General features: G+C 30.8%; 1 protein-coding gene across 1 annotated transcript; it reads right to left on the bottom strand.

Annotated features, from left to right (window-relative positions):
• Window positions 1–14,388: 14,388 nt before the first annotated feature.
• On the bottom strand, window positions 14,389–18,076 carry LOC139895647 (uncharacterized). Its single transcript, XM_071878172.1, has 6 exons — window positions 17,625–18,076; window positions 17,268–17,494; window positions 16,524–16,634; window positions 15,969–16,136; window positions 15,616–15,863; window positions 14,389–14,905 (listed from the first exon to the last, which is right to left on the bottom strand). Exons 1-6 carry the CDS (start codon window positions 17,918–17,920, stop codon window positions 14,582–14,584), a joined length of 1,374 nt encoding a protein of 457 aa, XP_071734273.1. The 5' UTR covers window positions 17,921–18,076; the 3' UTR covers window positions 14,389–14,581.
• Between the last annotated feature and the right edge of the window lie 4,121 nt (window positions 18,077–22,197).

Genomic DNA, 22,197 nt, shown 5'->3' with positions numbered 1-22,197 from the left:
AAATAAAGGTGATAGGAACTCCTAACTGTTTTGCATCTGTAATAGTGGATTGATATTGATGGATAATAAAATTAGAGACACGATAAAAATTCGGATGGTGATATTGAACAAAAGCAAATCTTATCTCTGATATTAGTATTAATAAATAAATAAATATATTAATAATAATAATACTAACAATAATAATTATTATATAAATCTTTATAATAATAATAGTTAATAATAATCCTAACAATACTGATAATAATTATTAATAACACTCCAAAATATAATATTATTAATGCTAATAATAATAATTTGTATTATCCTTATAATAGTATTTATAATATTAATAATGACTTTAATAATAATGGTAATTATAAAAATAATGAAAATGATAATCTTAACTAAAATCATAATTTTTACTACTATTAATAATAATACTGATATTAATATTAATATTAATATTTGTTTTAATAATGTAACAACTACATTTTAATTTGTAAGTATATTTAATATATAGATATTACATATTATTGATTATGTAATATTTAATAATTATCTAACATATATAGTATACTTAATATATATATATATATATATATATATATATATATATATATATATATATATATATATATATATATATATATATATATATATATATTATAATATACATACAACATTAATTATGTATAGATTTATATATATAGATATATAGATATTTATTTTAATAGCAAATTTATTATTTTGTATACTACTTTACATATTCAAATCAAATAATTAAATTGTATTTTATTGTTTCAAAAATATTATATATACACCTATAGTTATATTCATATTAATATATATTTTACATGTTTGTGTATACACAATTGTTCGTGAATCGTCGGGAGTTGTCAAAAGTTAACTGAATCCATATAAACAGTTCAAAAGTTTTGAGACTCGGTTTAACGGACTTTGCTTATCGTGTTGGAAACATATAAATATCAAGTTTAAATTTGGTCGAAAATTTCCGGGTCGTCACAGTGGGAACGAATAAAATTCATATCATTAGGAAAGTCGTTTACAAGGTTTTTGTAATAACCTTGTTGTTCACTTTTTCCATTTTTCCATCTATCCCCCGCTATCTTGTTAATAGCAGCTCGGACTTGTTGTTCTCTCTCCGATTCTAGCCAAGTTTCAATTTTAAAGAAATTCTACGAAAAAATAATAATAGATATATTAGAAGATTGTATATAAGAAACATGTATATATATATATATATATACACGTATATATACATATACACGTATATATATACATATACATGTATATATATACATATACACGTATATATATACACACGTAAATATATATATACACGTATATATATATACGTATATATATACACGTATATATATACATGTATATATATACGTGTATATATATATAAGTGTATATATATATACGTGTATATATATAAATGTGTATATATATACGTGTATATATGTATATACGTGTATATATGTATGTATATCTATATGTATAAGTACTAATTAGTTAAACTTACGCGGATATTAATCCAAACTAATTCTTTTGAAGAACTTGGCACATCCACCCAACACGCGTAATGTTTCAGGAACTTTGGGGACCTAACAACACTAGCTATCAAATTAACAAACATTGAACTATTAGGGCCTATCGGATTAATGGTTCTCCACGTAAAATCAAAGTCAATGTCGAGTCGTCCGTGAGCATCTCTCAATTTTCGTAAACCTATGTTTTTTGTTTTTCCCCGTTTACCCCTTGCATTAGGCTGGGGATCGTTATCTTGGCCACCGGCCCCAGCACCGATCATTAGGAAAATGAGAGCAAAGAAATTCATCTGCATAAATACAAATAAAGTGAATAGAACAATGATATATACATATACATTTATACATATATATAAATATATATATATATATATACACACACATTATATATGTATATGTGTGTGTGTGTGTGTGTGTTTGTGTGTGTATACATATACATATATTTCATGCGAAAAATTTAAAAAGACATTCATAGAAATAACATTAATAAAAATATTAAACATTTGATTACAACAACAAGCATTTTTTGATAAATGACAAGAATTACACATCAATAATCATCATCATCGCTAGAGTAAGCTTCATTTAGAGGAATTTGGGGATTTAGCTCATCGTCAGCCACCACATCATCATCATCATCATCATCATCACAAATGTCATCATCATCATCATCATCATCAACTTCATCATCATCAACTTCATGTGTTGGTGGATTAAACTGAATTGGTATTGATTCTCCGGGTACACTCATACTTGTATAAGTCATATTATCTAAATCAGCATCAAGGCTAAGATCGGATGAATTGGTTTTGTGAAGACCCGTCCTAATCCATCCGGACGAAGTCCACATCGATTATAAACGATTCACAATAGTTAATTACATCGCGAGGTACTTGACCTCTATATGATACATTTTACAAACATTGCATTTGGTTTTCAAATGACAAACTTCCTTTACATCGAAAGTTGACGGCATGCATACCATTTCATAATATATCCAAACTATAAATGACTTAGTAATAATCTTGATGAACTCAACGACTCGAATGCAACGTCTTTTGAAATATGCCATTAATGACTCCAAGTAATATCCCTAAAATGAGCAAATGCACAGCGGAAGATTTCTTTCATACCTGAGAATAAACATGCTTTAAATTGTCAACCAAAAGGTTGGTGAGTTCATTAGTTTAACATAAATAATCATTTCCATCATTTTAATAGACCAAAAGATTTTCATTTCTAATAAATATACGTCCCATGCATAGAGACAAAAATATCATTCATATGGATTGAACACCTGGTAACTGACATTAACAAGATGCATATATAAGAATATCCCCTATCATTCCGGGAAACCCTTCGGACATGATATAAAATAATTCGAAGTACTAAAGCATTCGGTACTTTGGATGGGGTTCGTTAGGTCGAATAGATCTATCTTTAGGATTCGCGTTAATTAGGGTGTCTGTTCTCTAATTCTTAGATTACCAGACTTAATAAAAAGGGGCATATTCGATTTTGATAATTCAACCATAGAATGTAGTTTCACGTACTTGTGTCTATTTTATAAATCATTTATAAAAATTGCGCATGTATTTTCAGCCCAAAAATATAAAGGGTAAAAAGGCAAATGAAACTCACCTAATGTATTTTGTAGTAAAAATACATTTGACTATATTCAATAAATGAACAATGCAGGGTTGGCCTCGGATTCACGAACCTATATCATTCATTTATATATTAAAACATATACTCGTAATTGTAAAGTTTATATATTCTATTATTAATAATATACTTGTTATGTTACTTAGATAAATTTAATTATTTATATATATATATATATATATATATATATATATATATATATATATATATATATATATATATATATATATATATATATATATATATATATTTATCATTCATTATCTCATATAATAAAATTTTATTTTTAAGGTTTATATGTATGATAAGATTTATATTTGTATATATTAATATCTTTTATATACAGATTAATTAATATCATTTTAATAATAAGAATATAGTGATATGTAAAATATTATTGTAATGTATTTTTTTTATATAAAAATATTTAATTGTAATAATACTTATAATAATAAGAATGATATTAATAATAATGATAGTAATAATAGTGATAACGATAAAATAATAATAATAACTGTCTTAATAATCAGTTTTACCATGAGGTTCGTGTTACATTTTCTAACTTCGTAATTATGGTTCTTATAACTTAATTTCGTAACTATATTCATAATTTTTACCATATCAACTTTTATTAAAATTTTATAATATAAATATTATTAGTATGTTCCAAATCATGTTAATAATAATTCCAACAATAATAATAATACTTTTAGTAATAATATTAGAAATGATGATATTAATAATTATAAACATATTGTATACTAATAATTGTAAAATGATACAATTTCTAATATTAATGATAATAATTCTAATCATGTTAATAATAATAATAATAGTTATACTAGTAATAATCATAATAATACTTTTAATTATTCTAGTAAACATATTAATGATATTAGTAACAATAACAATTTACAACAACAATAATTAATATTAATATTAATATTAATAATAATAATAATAATAATGATAATAATAATAATAATAATAATAATAATAATAATAATAATAATAATAATAATAATAATAATAATAATAATGGTAATAATAAATATTTTTGAAATTAAAAACTACCTCATACGACCTTTTATAAAAAAAGAATTGCTACCCGCCAGGCTCGAACCCAAGACCTCCCGCTCACACACAAACACTCAAGACCACTGCTCTGTTCTTGTTTTTCCTGATGTATTCTAGTTTCATTTATTTTTAACCCTTATACATTCTGACTCCTTCTTCTTCACTCTTTCAATTGATTCCAAAATCAATCTTAATCTTCCTAACTTTTACAGAATCAGTTTTGAGTCTTAATAATTAACTCAGAGACACTTGCTTGTGATTGATTGAGTTTGAAAAAAAAATAAAAAAATAAACGAAGAATGGGTCTGCTGCTGTCGCAGCTATAATACAAAAAAAAAAATTTGAATTTTTGATTTTTAGCACGAAATGATTTATGAGTATAACATGAAATAATTTTATAATCATATATAAAAACTATTGGAATCATTAATCGAACCTAAAACCTCAAAACATATTTGAATTTGATGATGAACACCAATCTTTGACTTTTTGAAACTTATATTTGACTCCAAAATTCAGGTTTAATCGAAAGAATTAAAGCTTGTAAATTTGCAGATAGTTTAAGGGAAGGATTCCTAACATTCCTACATTAATACATTTTAAGATAAGAATCGAAATCGAATTTTGGTTGAAAAGGTGAAGAACAGAGGTAACGACATTATTCTGGGTTTCAATAATCAATTTCAATCAAGCAAGAGCTGTTTAATGATATTTGTAATTTGTATTATATACTGTGTCGTAAATTCTCAATTAACAACTGGTTTGGAACTTTATATAACTCAATTCAATTTGATAGCAGTAAGTTGTCGTACAAAAGAAATATAAACAAGATAAAGGCGATATCGATTTCTAACAAACTTTAGATTTTTGCTGTGAAGATCGAATCCTAATTGTACAAATTTGACAATCAGCTAAAGTTGGAAAGGGACTTGAAACAATGCTGCTTTTACCATTCTAAGTACACGATTATTTTTATAAATTATATTAGTAAAAAAACGAATTAATAATTAATAATTATAATTATATAAAAAAAATCAAAGATACGAATAATAAAAAAATAACTAAATTCTAATATTAATAATATTTATATATAAAAAAATACCAAAATGATATCACTAATGATTATATCTAAAAATGATAATAATAAATGATAATATTCATATTATCATTTATAAGATAATAATATTAATACAATTTAAATTAATAATAATAATATGATGATAGTAATAATAACAATAAGGATAATTTCAATAAGTTTAATAATGATAATAATAATACAAATGATAACAATATTAATAATACTACTAATTATAACGATATTAATGTTATTAATACAATTGATAATGATAATATCATAACACTCCACATAACAATTTCATATTTATATGTTATATATAATAATATTATTAATACTGATTTTACTAATAATATTTATTTTTATGTACGTGATATAGTAGTTATAGTTTAAACTTATAAGTAAGTTTAACTATGTAGCATTTAATAATCATATATCATATGATAACATTTATCGAACATTCAATATTTTAACTTATAAGAAATTTTAATATGTTTAAATTACATGTTATCAACTATGTACTACTTATCAACTACCTACACTATATAATAGCATATTTTGATTATTACAATATACATATGAAAATATTTATACTTAAAATTATATATTTATCTATAGATTCAATTTAAATTACACTTAATAGTTTTGTATCTTATTTTATATATATTAAATTCTAGTGTTTAGGTTATATTACAGAATTTTTCAATTTATTATAAAGACTTACATTATATATATATATATATATATATATATATATATATATATATATATATATATATATATATATATATATATATATATATATATATATATATATATATATATATATATATATATATTTACAACACTTGTTCGTGAATCGTCGGAAACAGTCAAAGGTCAAAAGAATTCATGTAAACTGTTTCACAAATTGAGACTTAATTAAGTAGACTTTGCTTGTCGTGTCGAAACCATATAAGATTAAAGTTTAAATTTAGTCGGAAATTCCCGGGTCATCACAGGTTTCGTGTACAACATCCCGTATGGTGTCTTCGATAATGTCCCTATCCCAGAGTTTTCGATGATGTACCTCATGAACGACCTTCCAGCTGCTAGAGGTTTGTGAAGGATCGTCGATGTAAAAGGCTTGTTGAGCTTGTGTTGCAAAAATGTGTTGATCATCTTGGTACCACTCATCTTTCGTGTCAATACTAGTTATGTTATTCACTTTAACTGTACGTTTACGATTCCGGGTGTTCTCAGTATTGAACCACCGGCATCTGAATAACACAACACTAAATGCACCACCATAATGCAACTCAACAATATCTTCCAACCGATCTTTCTCATCCACTTCTTAGTTTCATAAAATGATTTAGGAATCGTGTTATTTGGGGGATGTGATTGTATGAGTAATTCTAACAATTGGTCGAATGAAGTATTCGTCCATTTGTTCAAGACCTTAATGTGTGTTAACTTGGCTAAAAACTATAATGAGGACAACTTACTACCGGGATATAGCTCGGTTTGGGTGGAGTCAATTAAATCATCAAGAGCAGTTGCGGTCGTGTCATTCATAGTCTCATCATCATTCGAACCTTCGCCCTCAAATTAGGAACTTCCTCCAACTGAATATCGTGCAAGAAATTTCTTAGAGGGTCCGTTGTGTTGTGTACTTCGGGTGGTTGTGGTAGTTCACCGTGATGCAGCCATATGGTATAAGAGGGTTCAAACCCATATCTAGTTATATGGGCTTTTATATGTTTAGGTTTAAGAAAAACCGAATTACCACAATGTTTACATGGGCAACTACACTTACCGTGCGAAACCAAATTGTTGTTACACCTCTCAATAAATGCATTAAGACCTTTAATAAAGTCAGGATTAAATGTATGTCGTATAGTAGTCTACCTCTTATCAATCGTCATAGATATTCCCTAATTAAATCAAGTTTAAAACAGCAAAAAACTTTAAAATTAAAAACACTTAATATATGTATAATCAAAGTCGGGTGGTCCAACTATGGAAGGCAACCTAACCCACTCTCTGAATGTTTTGCCTCAACTATGGATGCGCACAACTAATTTAATAGTTAGCAAAAATTCGGCAGCATTTCCCCTAAACTCCCCAAATATGTCGTATTAAACGCATATTTGTAGGAGTAAAGGGAAAATGTGTACCAAAATTTTTGTAACTAGTAAATAAGTTATACGCATTCACATCCTAAAAGAGACAAAACACACAGAAAGCAGTCCCAAAAAGGGGACCTTCCAAAGTTAATTTCTAATAAATTAACCTTGGATGGGTATTCTATATGATTGATTAATTTCGAACCTAAGGTACAACTATTCCGAAATTAACCACTAAACCTAACAATGTTCATAAAACAATAAGCATAAACATAAATATAAACAATAACATTTACACTTATACTTATACTCATACAAACTAAACATACAACTTTCATCATCAAACCCATCAATTTACTAACTAAATAAATACTTAATTTTTTAATTAAAAAAATACATAACTAAACATAATCAACATGAATACTTAATTTTTTAATTAAAAAATTACATAACTAAACATAATCAACATGCATAACTAAATATAACTTAATTTTCAGTTTATATTAATTAAAAAAATATTAATTTTCAACCTATATAACAAACATAATCAACATACATAAGCAAAATTCGGATTTAATTAATAGCAATAAGTCAAAGCATGTTTTTCTTGAGCATAAACATAATCACACACAACAATCTTCAAAACATAAACATAAATTTCGAATTTAATAGCAATAACTCAAATTGGTTCATAAAAATTCGGATTTAACTAAAATAAGCAACAACAAAAAAATTGGATTTAACAAAAATAATGAAGAACATACCTTTGTTAGTGTTATTAGAGTTGGATTTGGTTCGAAATACCTCAAAATTGCCGGAGTTCTTGAAGAGTTTGGGAGTGGTTTTTTTTTTTTTTTTTGGTAAATGCCGACAGATTGCTGTTCAGCTTTTTGGGCCATTTTTTCTCGGACGACCCTTTCCGGACGACTTGTCGTCTAGGAAGTTGAACTGGAGGGAAACGAATAGTGCACCGCCATTTTTTTGGTGAAATTTTTAAATAATTAATTAATTTCAATCAAAAATTATTAATTACTTAAGTATTTATTATTTATTTGGTGAAATTATTTATTAATAAAATCTATATAATTACTTAAGTATTTAATCAAAAATTACTTCTAAATAATTTTTAATTACTTAAATATTATTTTTAGTTACTTTTAAATTATAAAATTACTTTTAAAATTGCTTTTAAATCTATATAATTTTTAATTACTTAAATATTATTTATTAATAAAATCTATATAATTTCTTAAGTATTTAATCAAAAATCCTAATTAAAACCTAATTATCATCATCGTCGTCATCATCGTCGTCATCATCATCGTCATCATCGTCATCGTCGTCATCATCATCATCATCGTCATCGTCATCGTTAAATTAATCCGTTATCATCATCGTCACATATCACCGTAATCATTATCATCATCGTCATCATCGTCATCAGCGTCACATGTGACGTCAAATCTTTGGCGGGAAACATTTGGTGGGAAATTTTTGGCGGAAAAACAGATGATGGCTTTTTGTGCGGGAAAATTCTTCTATATAACTACCCCACCAATCACAACACTAGATGACTGCAACAATATGGTTGATAATTACCATTATGGTCCAGTGGAAACTTTGCCTGTGAAATTTTGTCGATCTTGTGGTTCAAAGATGGTTCTCAAAACTTGCTTGACTGATGAGTACCAGTACGATCGACGATATTATGGTTGTGGTGGTAGGTTCGGCACCTTGATGTCTGCACTTTGTAGAAAGCGACAAATTTGGATTGATCCGCTCTGGTCTGAGAGGGCGCTTGAGATGATACCAGAATTGTTAAGGTCCAAAAAAGATCTAGAACGTTCACTCAAAACCGCAAAACGTCAAGCAAAAATGTTGAAACTGATGTTAATTTGTACTTTTGTAGCATTTGTGTCGTATTTCATTTTCAACTAACCGATGTAATCACCTATGGAAGTATTGTGTTGTAGTTTGTAGTTTCAGAATTAATTTCAGTTTCTAGTATTTCGGTTTCTAGTATTTCAGTTTCAGTACTAGTTTGTAGTTTCATAATTAATTTCAGTTTCTAGTATTTCAGTTTCTACTATTTTAATGCATCTTCATGCTTGATATTGACGCCAGCCTTCCATCATCTAATCCACCACCACCACATTCATGACCAACTTTGAATGCTTAAATTGTGTTATTGTTGTATTTTGAATTTCAATAAATTGTTGTATTTTAATAAACTGTGTAATTTTAATTTTCAATAAATCGTGTAATTTTAACATTGGATTCGTGTAATAAAGTTGTGTTGAGCAGAGATGCTCTGCATAAAGTTGTGTTGAGCAGAGATGCTCTGCATAAAGTTGTGTTGAGCACAGATGCATTTGTGCGGGAATTCTTGGTGCAGCGGGAAAAAACTTTCCTTTTTTTAGAGCCATTTTTTCCGGTACAATAATTGGATCATATCTTTTCAGACGACATTGGGTCGTCCGGGAAAACTTTGTGGGTCTACTTAAAGAGTACCCATACACACTCTTTTCATCCATATCCACCCATTCAAGTCTCTCTATCTCTATCTCTACAATCACACTATGAATCAACCAACAAATAATAGACCTATTAGTGAAGGTCGACAAGTCAGACTACAAGATTTTCCAGAGATCGATCGTGAATTCAGAATAATGGGTTGGCTTCCTTTCCTTTTGCTTGATAAGTTTTTTTTTCCTACTCTCGTGCATCAATTCTATTCCAACTTTGAATTCACTAATGAACAATTGGTGAGGTTTCAAATCTATGACAGGTAACACGAGTATACTCTTGAACAATTTGGTATGCTATTGGGTGTACCATTTGAAGGTAAAAATATCTATTTTCCCAGTGAAGACCTCGAAGCTCTTCCTCAGGATATTCCAAAATATGACATGGCCATACTTGTGTGTCGTATTGCGGTTCCATTCAGAACCATAGAACGTTCAGCCATCCTTGACGAATACCTTCGTCCGGGAAATATCGCTATAATAAATGCACTTATTAGGAGTAACATGTACCACCGCGAACCAAACGTCACTCGATTGTCAATGACTGAAGCATGTCTTCACTGGTGCATAACTCACAACATCCAAGTAAATATTGCTCATTTGGTCGCTTCCCGAATGAATCAACTTCGTTATGCAGAAACAAGACCTCATCTTCCGTACGGAGCATTCCTGAACCGTCTATTTACTAGTATTGGTGCGGTTGAAGGCCTGGTGGGACGACTTCCGATAACCACGTTACCTATCGATCGGTCCTTCGTTTCTGAAACATCGGCAGCATCGAGCTCAGGTTCTGAAAGTTCGTCCACTAAATCGGATGCTCGTAGTCATCCTCGTCGTCGTTATTAGTGTGTTTCAATACCAGTAACTTTGTAGTCGTGTGCTTGAAGTGTGTTTAATTCAGTAAGTGTGTTTAAATTTAGTAAGTGTGTTTAATTTTAGTCGTGTGCTTGAAGGATATATAGGACGACGTCTGATAAGTAAGAGTGTTTAATTCAGTAAGTGTGTTTAATTCAGTAAGTGTGTTTAAATTCGGTAACTTTGTATTATATTAATTTAATGTTTGTCGTTTGTTGTGTTTAATTCAAAAAAATTCGTTTGTCTACTTAAATATCTCTTTATATATAATAACCGATTTATCTACTTACAATCCGTTTTCATTCAAAACAAATGACAACAACATAACAATTTCATTCAACAGAACTAATACAACCGATACAAATACAAACGATACAGAAATACAAACGATACAGAAATACAAACGATACAAATCCACCCAAGTTAACTAACTAACTTAACGGAAAGTTAAAAAAGTGTTTTCGTCTTCCAAAACCAAATAAAGAGAAATGCGATCAGAACGCCAACTTAGGGTTTCTTTTATACCGTTCCACTGATCGTCGGTACGGAGATATGTGACGGACAATTCCGGAACACAGTCATCTTCATAATACAAGACGTCTGTGTGTTCGAACGGAACATTTTCTTTCAAAAAGGTTAAAAGCTCATCTAAACCAACGTCGCGAACGTCAATGTTTTTGAACGTAGCTTTTGAACCACGTGTATAATCATAAACTTTCATTTCATTACGGAATTCACTTCCGTAATACACTTCGATTGAGACAATCATCGGCGAAAGGGTCACCATTTTGAGTTTGGAAGTGTGATAGTGCAGTTTAAGTGTTGGATGTGTGTTAGATATGTGTTCAATATGCGTTGAGGATCCGGTATAAGTAGGCAAATCGAACGGTCGTCCCAAAATGTATTTCCAGACGATTTGTCGTCCCCAAAGGTATCCCAGACGATTTGTCGTCCGGAGAAAAAAGCCCGCGAAAACTATTCTCTTTTGGAGCCAATTTTTTACGGTACAATAATTGGATCCAATCTTTCCGGACGACATTGGGTCGTCCGGGAAACTCTGGTCAAACAATCAGGAAAAAGCAAACAGAAAAGGCAATAAATTTTGTCGGCTTGTGGCTTTTTGCGGACGACTTTAGTCGTCCGGAAAAGTCCTGTCCGGAAAAATCGTTTTTCTTGTAGTGCCACGGGTCTCCACCTAAATTCGCCACCGAAAGAATTCTAGCAAAAATAAATTGTGTAAACATTGTTAAGGTTAAGAAAAGTTTAGAAATTTTATCAAAAAACAGTGTTAAAAATATCAACTCTCAACCTCGTATTCTAGTCTCTATATTCACTGTTGTAAAAAACCCGATTACTCATTTTTAAGAGTAGTTTGTTCCGATTTTCCAGAATCGGTTTAATTAAATTGATTAAGGTCGATTGATATGTCAAAATCAGATTTGGTAATTAAAATAACTCAAAGTCAAAATTGATCAACATTTTAACATGAATTTAAATTACATTTTAATAGTTTTTGAACTAAATAAACAATTTTTTATGTTTATGATTTTTATTATATATTTACACATAATTTTTTTAATTTAATATTTGAATGTATAAAGTACAATCGAATTAATCAACGAACTGTCAATTACTCATTTCAAAGTCTCACCGATTAATCTCCGAATAGCGAATTTTGCAACCTTGTTTATATTTACTAGGAGTTTTCTAAAAGGGCTATGATTCAAATTTTAGGACATGCAACTATTACTGATGCAACTTGGAATCGTTCCTTCAAGGGTAAAGAATTTAGCTTTGTTAAAAGTAATATATCTGCTGATGCAACTTGAGAAATTATTGTCATGAAGCCTTTTGGTTCTAATCCCCTGCAAACATTTTTACTGATATTGCGTAAGTGAACAGAACTAGGCTCTCTTATCTTTAGAGAGAAATTAAAATTACAAAACACAGATGAGTTGTTTAATATTCATAGTCTTCAAAGTTGGCAATGGATGGTAAGAAAAGTAAATTGGATCAAGTTAAAGGTGTTTTGATGGTTGGTAAATGCTAAATTGTGTGAGAACCATCAATTTTATGTTTGGAATGAATCTCCATGGATTCTACTATTCTAGTGTGATTAAAAAGGCATTTCAAGAAAATACCTCTTATTTTATATGCTGTTAGTAGTAGAATTGAGATGTAATGTTTGTTTGTTTTTGGGTGTAATGGTTTGTACAAGTGGGTTAGTTATTGTATGTCAACCTAACTTGTTCCATGTTATAAGTCCGAGTTTTCACTTTTTTTTTTTTTTTTTTTTTTGTGAAAAATGGTTATTAATATATTTTTCTGTTTTTTGCAAATAATAAAAATAATTACTATTATCATCAACTTAGCCAAACATGTCAAAAGACCTTCAAAGACTCTCAGATTGATGCAGTTAAGTGGTCTTATGTGGGTTTGAGGTCGGGACGTCTGATAGGTGAAGGTGGATTTTTCGATGAATTTAGGAAAGATGGTTTGAAACCTCAGTTGGCGGGAAACCCTACCGCTGACCGGGTTGAAATCGAGTCGACCTTTTCGTTCAAGGCAAATGTGAATGGTGGTGTGGACACCAACAACATCGGAGATTGATTGGTTTTGTTTTTGTTTTTGTGGTAAAGGGGTTAATTTTTTGCATGGTTCGATTCTTGCTTATGGTTATTGTCTCTTAGGTTCATGTCGAGGCTCGATTCTAGTTAGCGTTAGATCGTTTCCTTCTAGGGATCTTGTTAACTGTTTTCGAGCCTCGTTCGTGGTGTTATTTTGTATCCTTGTTTTCTTTATCTTCTTCCGAGATTTAGATTCGTTATAAAGTTTTCGTTTCTTCGCCAAAAAAAAAAAAAAATTATATTTTTGTTAAAGAATAACACATTTTTTAAAAAAAAAAAAAACACAAAAATACATCATTTTGAATTAATGTTATAAACTTCGTTTTTGAAACATTATAAGCTTGTAATTCGAAGTTTCAAGCCCGTTATTTGTTAATAAGGAACATCTTTTGAACTCGCCTGTGGCATAAAAAGCTAGAAACTGATCCTTAGCTGTTTGTTTAAAAAATGGGCATACCCTTGTTTATTGGGTTAATAAATATCACAGCAAACTTTACCGTGGTATATATAAAAGAAGGATTTGGTTAATGACACTTTAGGATATTGTTAACGTGCATAAAATGGTAGCACAATTCAGTAACCATCTAACCGTCATGTACAATCATTTTATGCACATTAACGATAAACTCTAAGGGTGGTGCAAATTGCATAAAAGAAATATCATCTTCTATGATGAAAAAATGTTTTGTAAAAATTACATTTATGGTGCCATGCTTATATGTTTACCACATATAATTAGTTTTTGATCATATACATACTTATCATACCAACAAATATGGTATACTCTAAAATTACCGTCTTTGTTCGGGTTCAATGATTTTCTTCTTTAAAAAAAAAAAAAAATAATAAAAAAATAAAAAAAAAAATAAATAAATAACAAAAACGCAAACTAGATCATAAACACAAAATGTTACCAAAATATTTAGAAGACGACGTACATTGGCTTAGTTAGTAGTGCGATCCAAAAAAACTAAACCTAATTGTCATACAACAATAGGTGTATACAGTATATTGATAGTTCCGTCTTAAGCTGAATGGCAAGATGTAATTTGTATAACGTGGGTAAGTTGTCACCATACAGAATAATAATGTGTTACATATATTGAAGAACTTTAGCTCCAAAAGCAGCACCAAGAAAGGTAGCAATGGAAATCCCAAAAATACCAGCAAGTATTGCAGGAACAACCAATGATTTCCATCCTTTTGCTGTCGCCATTCCACAAGCTGTAGTTGGCCCTCCTACATTTGCATTCGAGGCTAACAGCAATAACTTGAGTTCGAACCCAAACAACTTTCCTAAACCTAAAATAACTGCTAGATGAACTGCCAGTTGGACCATAGCAAACAAAAATATACTAGGTGCTGTGTTTATGACGTTCCATATGTTGCCACTTGCACCCACCACTGTGAAAAATACCTGAAGAAAACAAAAACAAAAAGAAAAACCTCGTCGAGATGTATTCATTATGCAGATCAAGGTTGGAGAACTCGGATCTCGGGGAGATCTCTTTTGGACTTTTCTAGGGAGATCTCGGCATCTCGGAATAATCTCGGGGAGATCTCGGACGTTGACTTTATAGTTTTTTAATAAAAATATACATAAAAACATAAATATATGTATATTTATATACGTTTTTACGAGATTTTACAAAAATATCCGAGAAAATCTTAGAAATTACGAATTTTACAAAAAAATCTTACAAATTAACAAGAAAATCTGGGAAATGGTGACTTTGACTAAGTTTGACCAGGTTGACCGAGAAATCTCGGGAGATGAACATCTCGTCTCGGTTGCCTTCTAAAAACGAGATCTTGGGGGAGATCTCGGGGAGATCTCGGGAGATTTACAACACTGATGCAGATGATGATGCTAAAGAGATTTCGCTAAAAGAAATTCCATTTTGACCTGACCCCATTACTTGACCCACCCATGTCACTTGTAGTCTAGTTAGACTTTAAAAAAAAAAAAAGATGTGATTCTAGCACTAGTGCTTGATATAGAATTGGACTACCAACCAACCAACCAACCAACCAGACTAGCTAGCTATATCTAATGGAATGGAATGGATACAGCTGCAGTACAAGTATGGAATATTAATAAGAAGTTAGAGGTTAGGTTTAACTTACCTGCATTAATATCATGGCCATAACCTCACCAGCGGGTGCAAGATATGTAAACTGCTTCGGGAATGCAGTTGCCAAAACAACAACAATAGCGGTAACACCTGGAAGGATTCCTCCAGGTATTCCAAAATATTTAGTAACAAAACTCCCCATTTTACATATGCCAAACGATACACCAAGGGCCGTCGCAGACTGCAGCAAACCAAGTTTACTGCTCCCAGATTCTGAATTTCTTACATCCTCTTCAACACCTGACACATAAAAAATGTTGATTGGCTCACTGGATAAATAACAGGTTTGCTATTGACGATGACCGACGACGACGACAAGTATTGTACTATTATAACTTAACGAACCATTGGTTGATTCTGATTCTGATTCTGAAGTCTCAGGAGAGATTTTAGCAGCAAGTGCAAACAATGTGGTAAAATAGACTGCACAAATAACATTATCTGCAGCTAGTCCAGCAGCTAAAACTGAAGTAGAAATTCCCAGAGCTTCAGCAATCGCAACATAATTCACAGCTACATAATAAATACAGCAACCAACCACAACAAACTTGTTATTATTATTATTAATCAATACACAATGCAGAAACCAACTAAAAACAAATATTTACAGCAAACACTTGAAATTCCAAATATTCCTAACATTCTAACGAGTTAAGTGTACTTTTTTTTTTTTTTTTTTTTTTTAAATTTTGGAAAAGCAGTTAAGTGTACAAATTAGAAGTTTATAACAAAGCATTAAACACATTTAGTTTTGAAATAGACAGTATTTGGCGCCCTGGCAGGGAATAAGAATAACTAGAGCCAAAAGAGGCCAATATACTACGGAGTATTAATTAATTGTAATTGTAAGAAGATGATAAAAGTTGGGTGTTACAATGTTGAACTCGGAGCTATGTATACCTCCACCAATATGTCTACCCATAAGAGCAGCAGCAATTTTCCAGCCTTCTTGGCCAAGTGGCCGCATTGGAACCATCCAATAAGCGACAACTGTTCCAATTGTTGTTGCCACTGTGAAAAGATATAATAATGAAAAAGCTGAATTGGCAAATAACTGTTCCAATACTAAGTAACTTTTATTATAAATATATCATACATTATAAGCATATGATTGATGTCCTTATATATCTAAATTGTTAATTCTTAATTTCTATATTTACAATCTATATATATCTGTCGGACTATTGCATAATACTGTATAAATTCTTCCTGATGACAATTTACTAGTAATACGAATGATATGTTTAATCTTTTTTATGAAAGAGGTCTCAAATATAGTAATTATATCCCCCTGAAAATGTTGCAATTACGCTGTTCATCGCGTCATAGCAGACCTATTGGTCTAAACAGTAGGAAAAAGGTGACATACAGTTGTAATTAGCTTGCATTATATGAATATTAATATTAATTAATACGGATAATAATCACTATCAAGTCAAGATATTCTTGGATGAACAAAGTTACGTGTCCTTTGGTATAAGATCTCTATTCTTATCTCTGTGCATAAGATTCTGCAATAGTGTCTTATGAAACCACAAATCACCATGTACAACCACTTCATAATAGTGGATTAACAGATAGATAAACTTTTGATAAAGACCATTTAAAAAAAATTCCTACCACTGGTATTACCAACAAGCTTACCTGAACCAATCAAGAAAGCCAAAAGCAGCTTCCCCGTTGACCTAAAAACTCGGAACAGATCGGCTCTAAACAACAACAAAGGAACAGCTAATGGTAATAAATACTCTAGAACAATCGGATATGCCTTTGCTTCACACGAAATAAACCCCAAATTACTAGCAGCAAGTCCAATCAATGTACTCATTAATGCTCCACTTAACATGTTCCCAATTGTTGTCTTCTCAGACCTTTTTATTAGTATATGAATTAGATAGAAACAAAATACAGTACCATCAATCAACTAATATGTAGTAGTAGTAAATAAAAGAAACTTAACCTAATAGTCAATTAAATTAAAATTAAAATGCTAGTGATTACCAGCTACCAATAGCACCGATTGAAAATAGGGCAGTCCAATTCCCCCATTGATCCGACGGAGAAATTAGCGGGAAATTGAAATTTGATCCAACCTTGACACATCGACGACTCACGTGACCATAACAAGGACCAATCACGTGCTTTGAAGATGGTATAGCTGCGAAATTTTCAACTCGAGATAGCAGGTGATGATCAGGCTTTGTAAAATGGTTAATTTGGCAGGAAGATGATTGTGACAGGCGGTGTGACGTCGGACGAAGAGACGGTAACTGAAGATGGAATATATGAGATGACATCGTTTGGTCGGAATGTTCCTATCAGCGTCGCATCACCACCGACACCGAGGGATTGGGTAAATAAGCCACAGTTGGCACACTACAGTTTACTGACAGTCTGGCACACTAGTTTTGTGGTGTTTACTAGACTAGATATGACCTAAACAAATCATCATCATCTTCATCATATGGTATATATGGACACCATTGACTTTGACCTGGGTTTTTATTTAACCGTTGATACTATTTTCAGCAAGTATTTCAAAGTTTTTTTTTTTTTTTTTTTTTTTTTTTTTTTTTTTTTTTTACGGCGCTACTCGTTATAGGGACTTAACCACCAACGCGTTGATTTCCCTGCAGTTGTATAACCCGCCCCTAACTGCTGTTCAGGAGTAAACTCGCCCCAATCCGAGAACATGAGCGGTAAAACGCCCCTCTCCCACTGCCCTCGCAACGCGATGTGCTAAAGGCACCCTTAGATGAAATTCAAAGTTAAAGGGGCAACCTTGTGTGCAATGTTGCACCTCACGGGAGTCGAACACGAACTCCTGACCTCTCGCTAAAAGAGGCAGACCTGCTACAACACAAGGTTTCAATAACAAGTCTTTTAGAATAGAAATACGAAGGATAAGGTGCCAGTTGGTGTTTATATACTTTGATATTGATGTTGATCGCTTTATTTGATGTTACTCTTTGTCTATTATTGTCTAGTTCAACGTTTATTTTTTATCTATGTATTTCATTTTTAATTGATTCAATAATATTTGATGGATCAATGAATTTGATAGATATCCTCGTGTTTAAATTCAATTCCAATTTTACCGAAATCTTATTGAATTCTGTGTGTCATACGGACTTAAACTTAATAGCTTGTAATCCATCATTACTGAGCACAATTACCCACCCTTATTTCAAGGAAAAGACAAAATTACGCTCGTCGTCCCTGAACTTGTATCCAGCCTTCTCACGCCATCCTTAAACTTTTTTTTCTGCTAACGTCGTCCCTGAACTTGTACTTTGTAACTCCGGTCGTCCCTCTGTCTATATTATGTCCAATTTCTCTGTTAAACTGAATCATGTGCGAATCATGTGAGGGTGTTTCAATATTTTTATAAATTTCCAAAATAATTTAATTTAGTTTTATCTTTTATCTTCTTTTTTATTTTTCTCTTTTAAAACTCATTTCTTTTCTCTTTATTCTTTTTCAGATCCCATTTCATCTCTTCTCATCTCCACCTTCTTTAATTTTTTAAAATTAAAGGCATCTAACTTTGAATATAAACACAAAAAAGCATTAACAATTATTCGTGGTCTGTTTATGTTTAAGCCACCGACGTACACCGTCACTAACTTTTTCAACCCATCACCCTCAATGTGAATTTTTATCCCAGTCCCCAAAATCTACCCAAACTTACACCCCTAAATTTCAAATCGGAGATAGAAAATTATAGATATATTTACGGATCTGAAAAGTTCGGGTCGTGATGGAATTAACGATTTTGTCAGAGTTTTAACACCTCCGTAGTTCAGCGGAATTTGGTCGTGGAAGAGATGATTTTGCAGATGATTAAGTCGATTGGTCCCAGCTCTTCGGCTTCTTCTTTGGCGTTAACTAATTTCTTCAATCAGTCAATAATGTTTCCAAACTAGATGTTTGAAACCTTTGAGTTTGTATTTAGATTTACATGAACTCGATGGTTGATTTAAGTTTGGAAACGGGTTGTTGTCATTAATGAATCTTATATGCAAATAGAAAAAGGTGGTGCGCGCTTCGCTGCGCGCTTCGGTTTGTTGATGTCGTTTTTGTTTACGTTTATTGTTCGGTGTTGGATATGCAAACGGTGCGATATTGTTATAGCATAATTACGTACATATGAACATGCACTGATCATATACTATGATCATTGAACAATCATATACTGATCATTCATTGATATTGTACTTTATCTAGTGGAATGATATAGTTTATCAACAAATGCTATCTGATCTAGTGGGTTGATGATATTTATACAAAAGATGAGCGGAGAAGCATAACAGGAGTTCACATGGGCGGAGCTTTATTAGGGCAGGAGGAGGCTCTTGCCTCTTCAAGAGTTTCAGTAAGTAGTGGTATTTTGTAGCCCTTTGAGTTACGGACGTTTTGGCTTTTGAATCAACTAAATCGGAGTCCGTATGAAGAAGATATGATGAAAATGGTAAAGTCGCGTAGATTTTTTATTTTCATCAACAATTTACCTTATTCTTTCATATCTCTTGGGAATTTATACCTTGAAATCAATTTTAAAACTAAAGTTTAAGAAATTAACTTAGATGATGTACAATTAGGATTCATATTGTCACTTAAAATGTGTATAAAATATGCAATTTTTCCCACCAAAGTTAGCGTTTTTTCTTGCAAAAAACATATCACACTTACACAAAATTTGGCACCTCCAACCCCAACGTTCAAACTCTACCACTGAGAGTGCATGGCCAGTTTTCTTGTCATTTCTTGGAACAAAAGTGTTGCATATTCGTCTTGTTGAGGTCATCGCTCCTCATATTAGACTATTACTTATTTAATATAAATGAATTAATTCGTCTAGTAATCAACTTTTACTCTTTTATTTGATACGGAGTAAATGGTAAATGTCAGTTATAGTACTATATTTGAAATTAAACTTAAACAAATAAATGATTATAGTTAGTTGTCATTTTGTTGTAAGTAATAAATCTATTATTTCAAAATATATTAGATGGAAGAGTCATAGTGAGAAAAACTTATAACTAAAATGCATGTTTATTTAGATCGACGAATAATAAAAAAAATCATAACAAATTTTTCATGTACTTTGTTTTAGCCCTTTTGAATAGATACAAAGTAAGATTATATGAGTTTTTGTGAATATAGCTCTAAGGGCAATACTTAAAATATTAAGACATGCTTTATATACTTTTATCTTCTTGATAACCACTTCTAATAACTACTTTACTAACTTTAATGTACCATTATTTAAACTTCATTTAATTTCTTAAGCATAGACTATGGCTTAATGGCTAGAAAAACTCAAATTATATTACACAACTTCTAAAATGAGGAGGTTATTTAATAAATTAAAAGGAGTTGAGGACTAAATTAGTCGGATCTATAATATTAGGAGGTATCAAAAGAATCATTTTATAAAAAACCGAGTCATCTTCTTCCCATCTCTGTACCTGCAAAAACATTGGTTAACACAAAACCTAATCTCACGCTTTTAAATCTTCATTGTAACCTCATAAATTATGTCTAAATTATATAAAGCATACATTCTTATGCTGCAAATTAGCATGTAACTGAATTAATTCGTTTAAAAATCAACTTTTACAAATCTAAAGATTTCACAATTTCGAATCTTGTGATGTCCCCTCATGGTTGATGCTCAGGGCGCTTTTTTTGGTTGGCTAGCTTTTGGTTCTTCTAAGGTTGTACTGTAGTTGTTAGTGATGTTTGCTATGAGTATGATATTTGTATTTATTTATTGTTATGTGATAATATCACAAGTTTTATGGGTTTTTTTTAAACAAATAATAATACATGTGCCATACCAAACCATACAACACGTGGGGCCCATTTACACCTAAAGATTCACTCAAATCATAAGGTCAAAACTACATTTTGGGCAGAAAATTTTTAAAGGAAACTACATCCAACACCTTTTGTTGTTATATTATAGGATAATGGATTCAAGAAATAGGTAGCTTGTTTTGATTTAGATCTGGTAAGCTCGCAAACATTTTAATGGCATTTCTTGAAACCCACTAATTTCTTGAAACCCAGTAGACCCAATTTCATTAAAATTATGCTTTTATGTTAACTTTTTAGGCAATTTGCCCTTTTGAATTTGAAGTGTTTTTACTTTAATTGCCATTCAGCATCTTCCATCAGTTTAGGTGACTTCCTGCATTGGAAATTTTTTTGTTTTATATGGGTTTTGCAATATAAGAGAGAGTGGAGAGAAAGATGTGAAAAAAGATAAAAATTAGATTTAAAGAAAAAATTACGCCCAATCAGTACTAAAGGGAATAAAAGATTTAAAAAGACTGAAATACCCTCACATGATTCGCACATGAGTCAGTTTAACAGAGAAATTGGACGGAATATAGAAGGAGGGACGACCGTAGTTACAAAGTACAAGTTCAGGGACGACGCCAGCAGAAAAAAAAGTTTAAGGATGACTTGAGAAGGCTGAATACAAGTTCAGGGACGACGAGCGTAATTTTGTCCAAGGAAAATAAGATACGATTACCTATCCTTATTTTAAAACTAAACTAGTTAA

Source organism: Rutidosis leptorrhynchoides, chromosome 3 (assembly GCF_046630445.1).
Source record: "Rutidosis leptorrhynchoides isolate AG116_Rl617_1_P2 chromosome 3, CSIRO_AGI_Rlap_v1, whole genome shotgun sequence".
NCBI lineage: Eukaryota > Viridiplantae > Streptophyta > Magnoliopsida > Asterales > Asteraceae > Rutidosis > Rutidosis leptorrhynchoides.
The sequence above is the reverse complement of the archived record's forward strand: the minus strand, read 5'-3'. Positions and strand labels throughout refer to the sequence as shown.

Excerpts from the sequence above, each read along its gene's own strand:
- LOC139895647 (XM_071878172.1), bottom strand. The coding sequence starts at position 17,920 with ATGTCATCTCATATATTCCATCTTCAGTTACCGTCTCTTCGTCCGACG. Across the intron at positions 17,495-17,624 it reads ATCGGTGCTATTGGTAGCTG|GTCTGAGAAGACAACAATTG; the intron begins GTAATCACTAGC and ends ACTAATAAAAAG. Across the intron at positions 16,137-16,523 it reads GGGTAGACATATTGGTGGAG|CTGTGAATTATGTTGCGATT; the intron begins GTATACATAGCT and ends TTTATTATGTAG.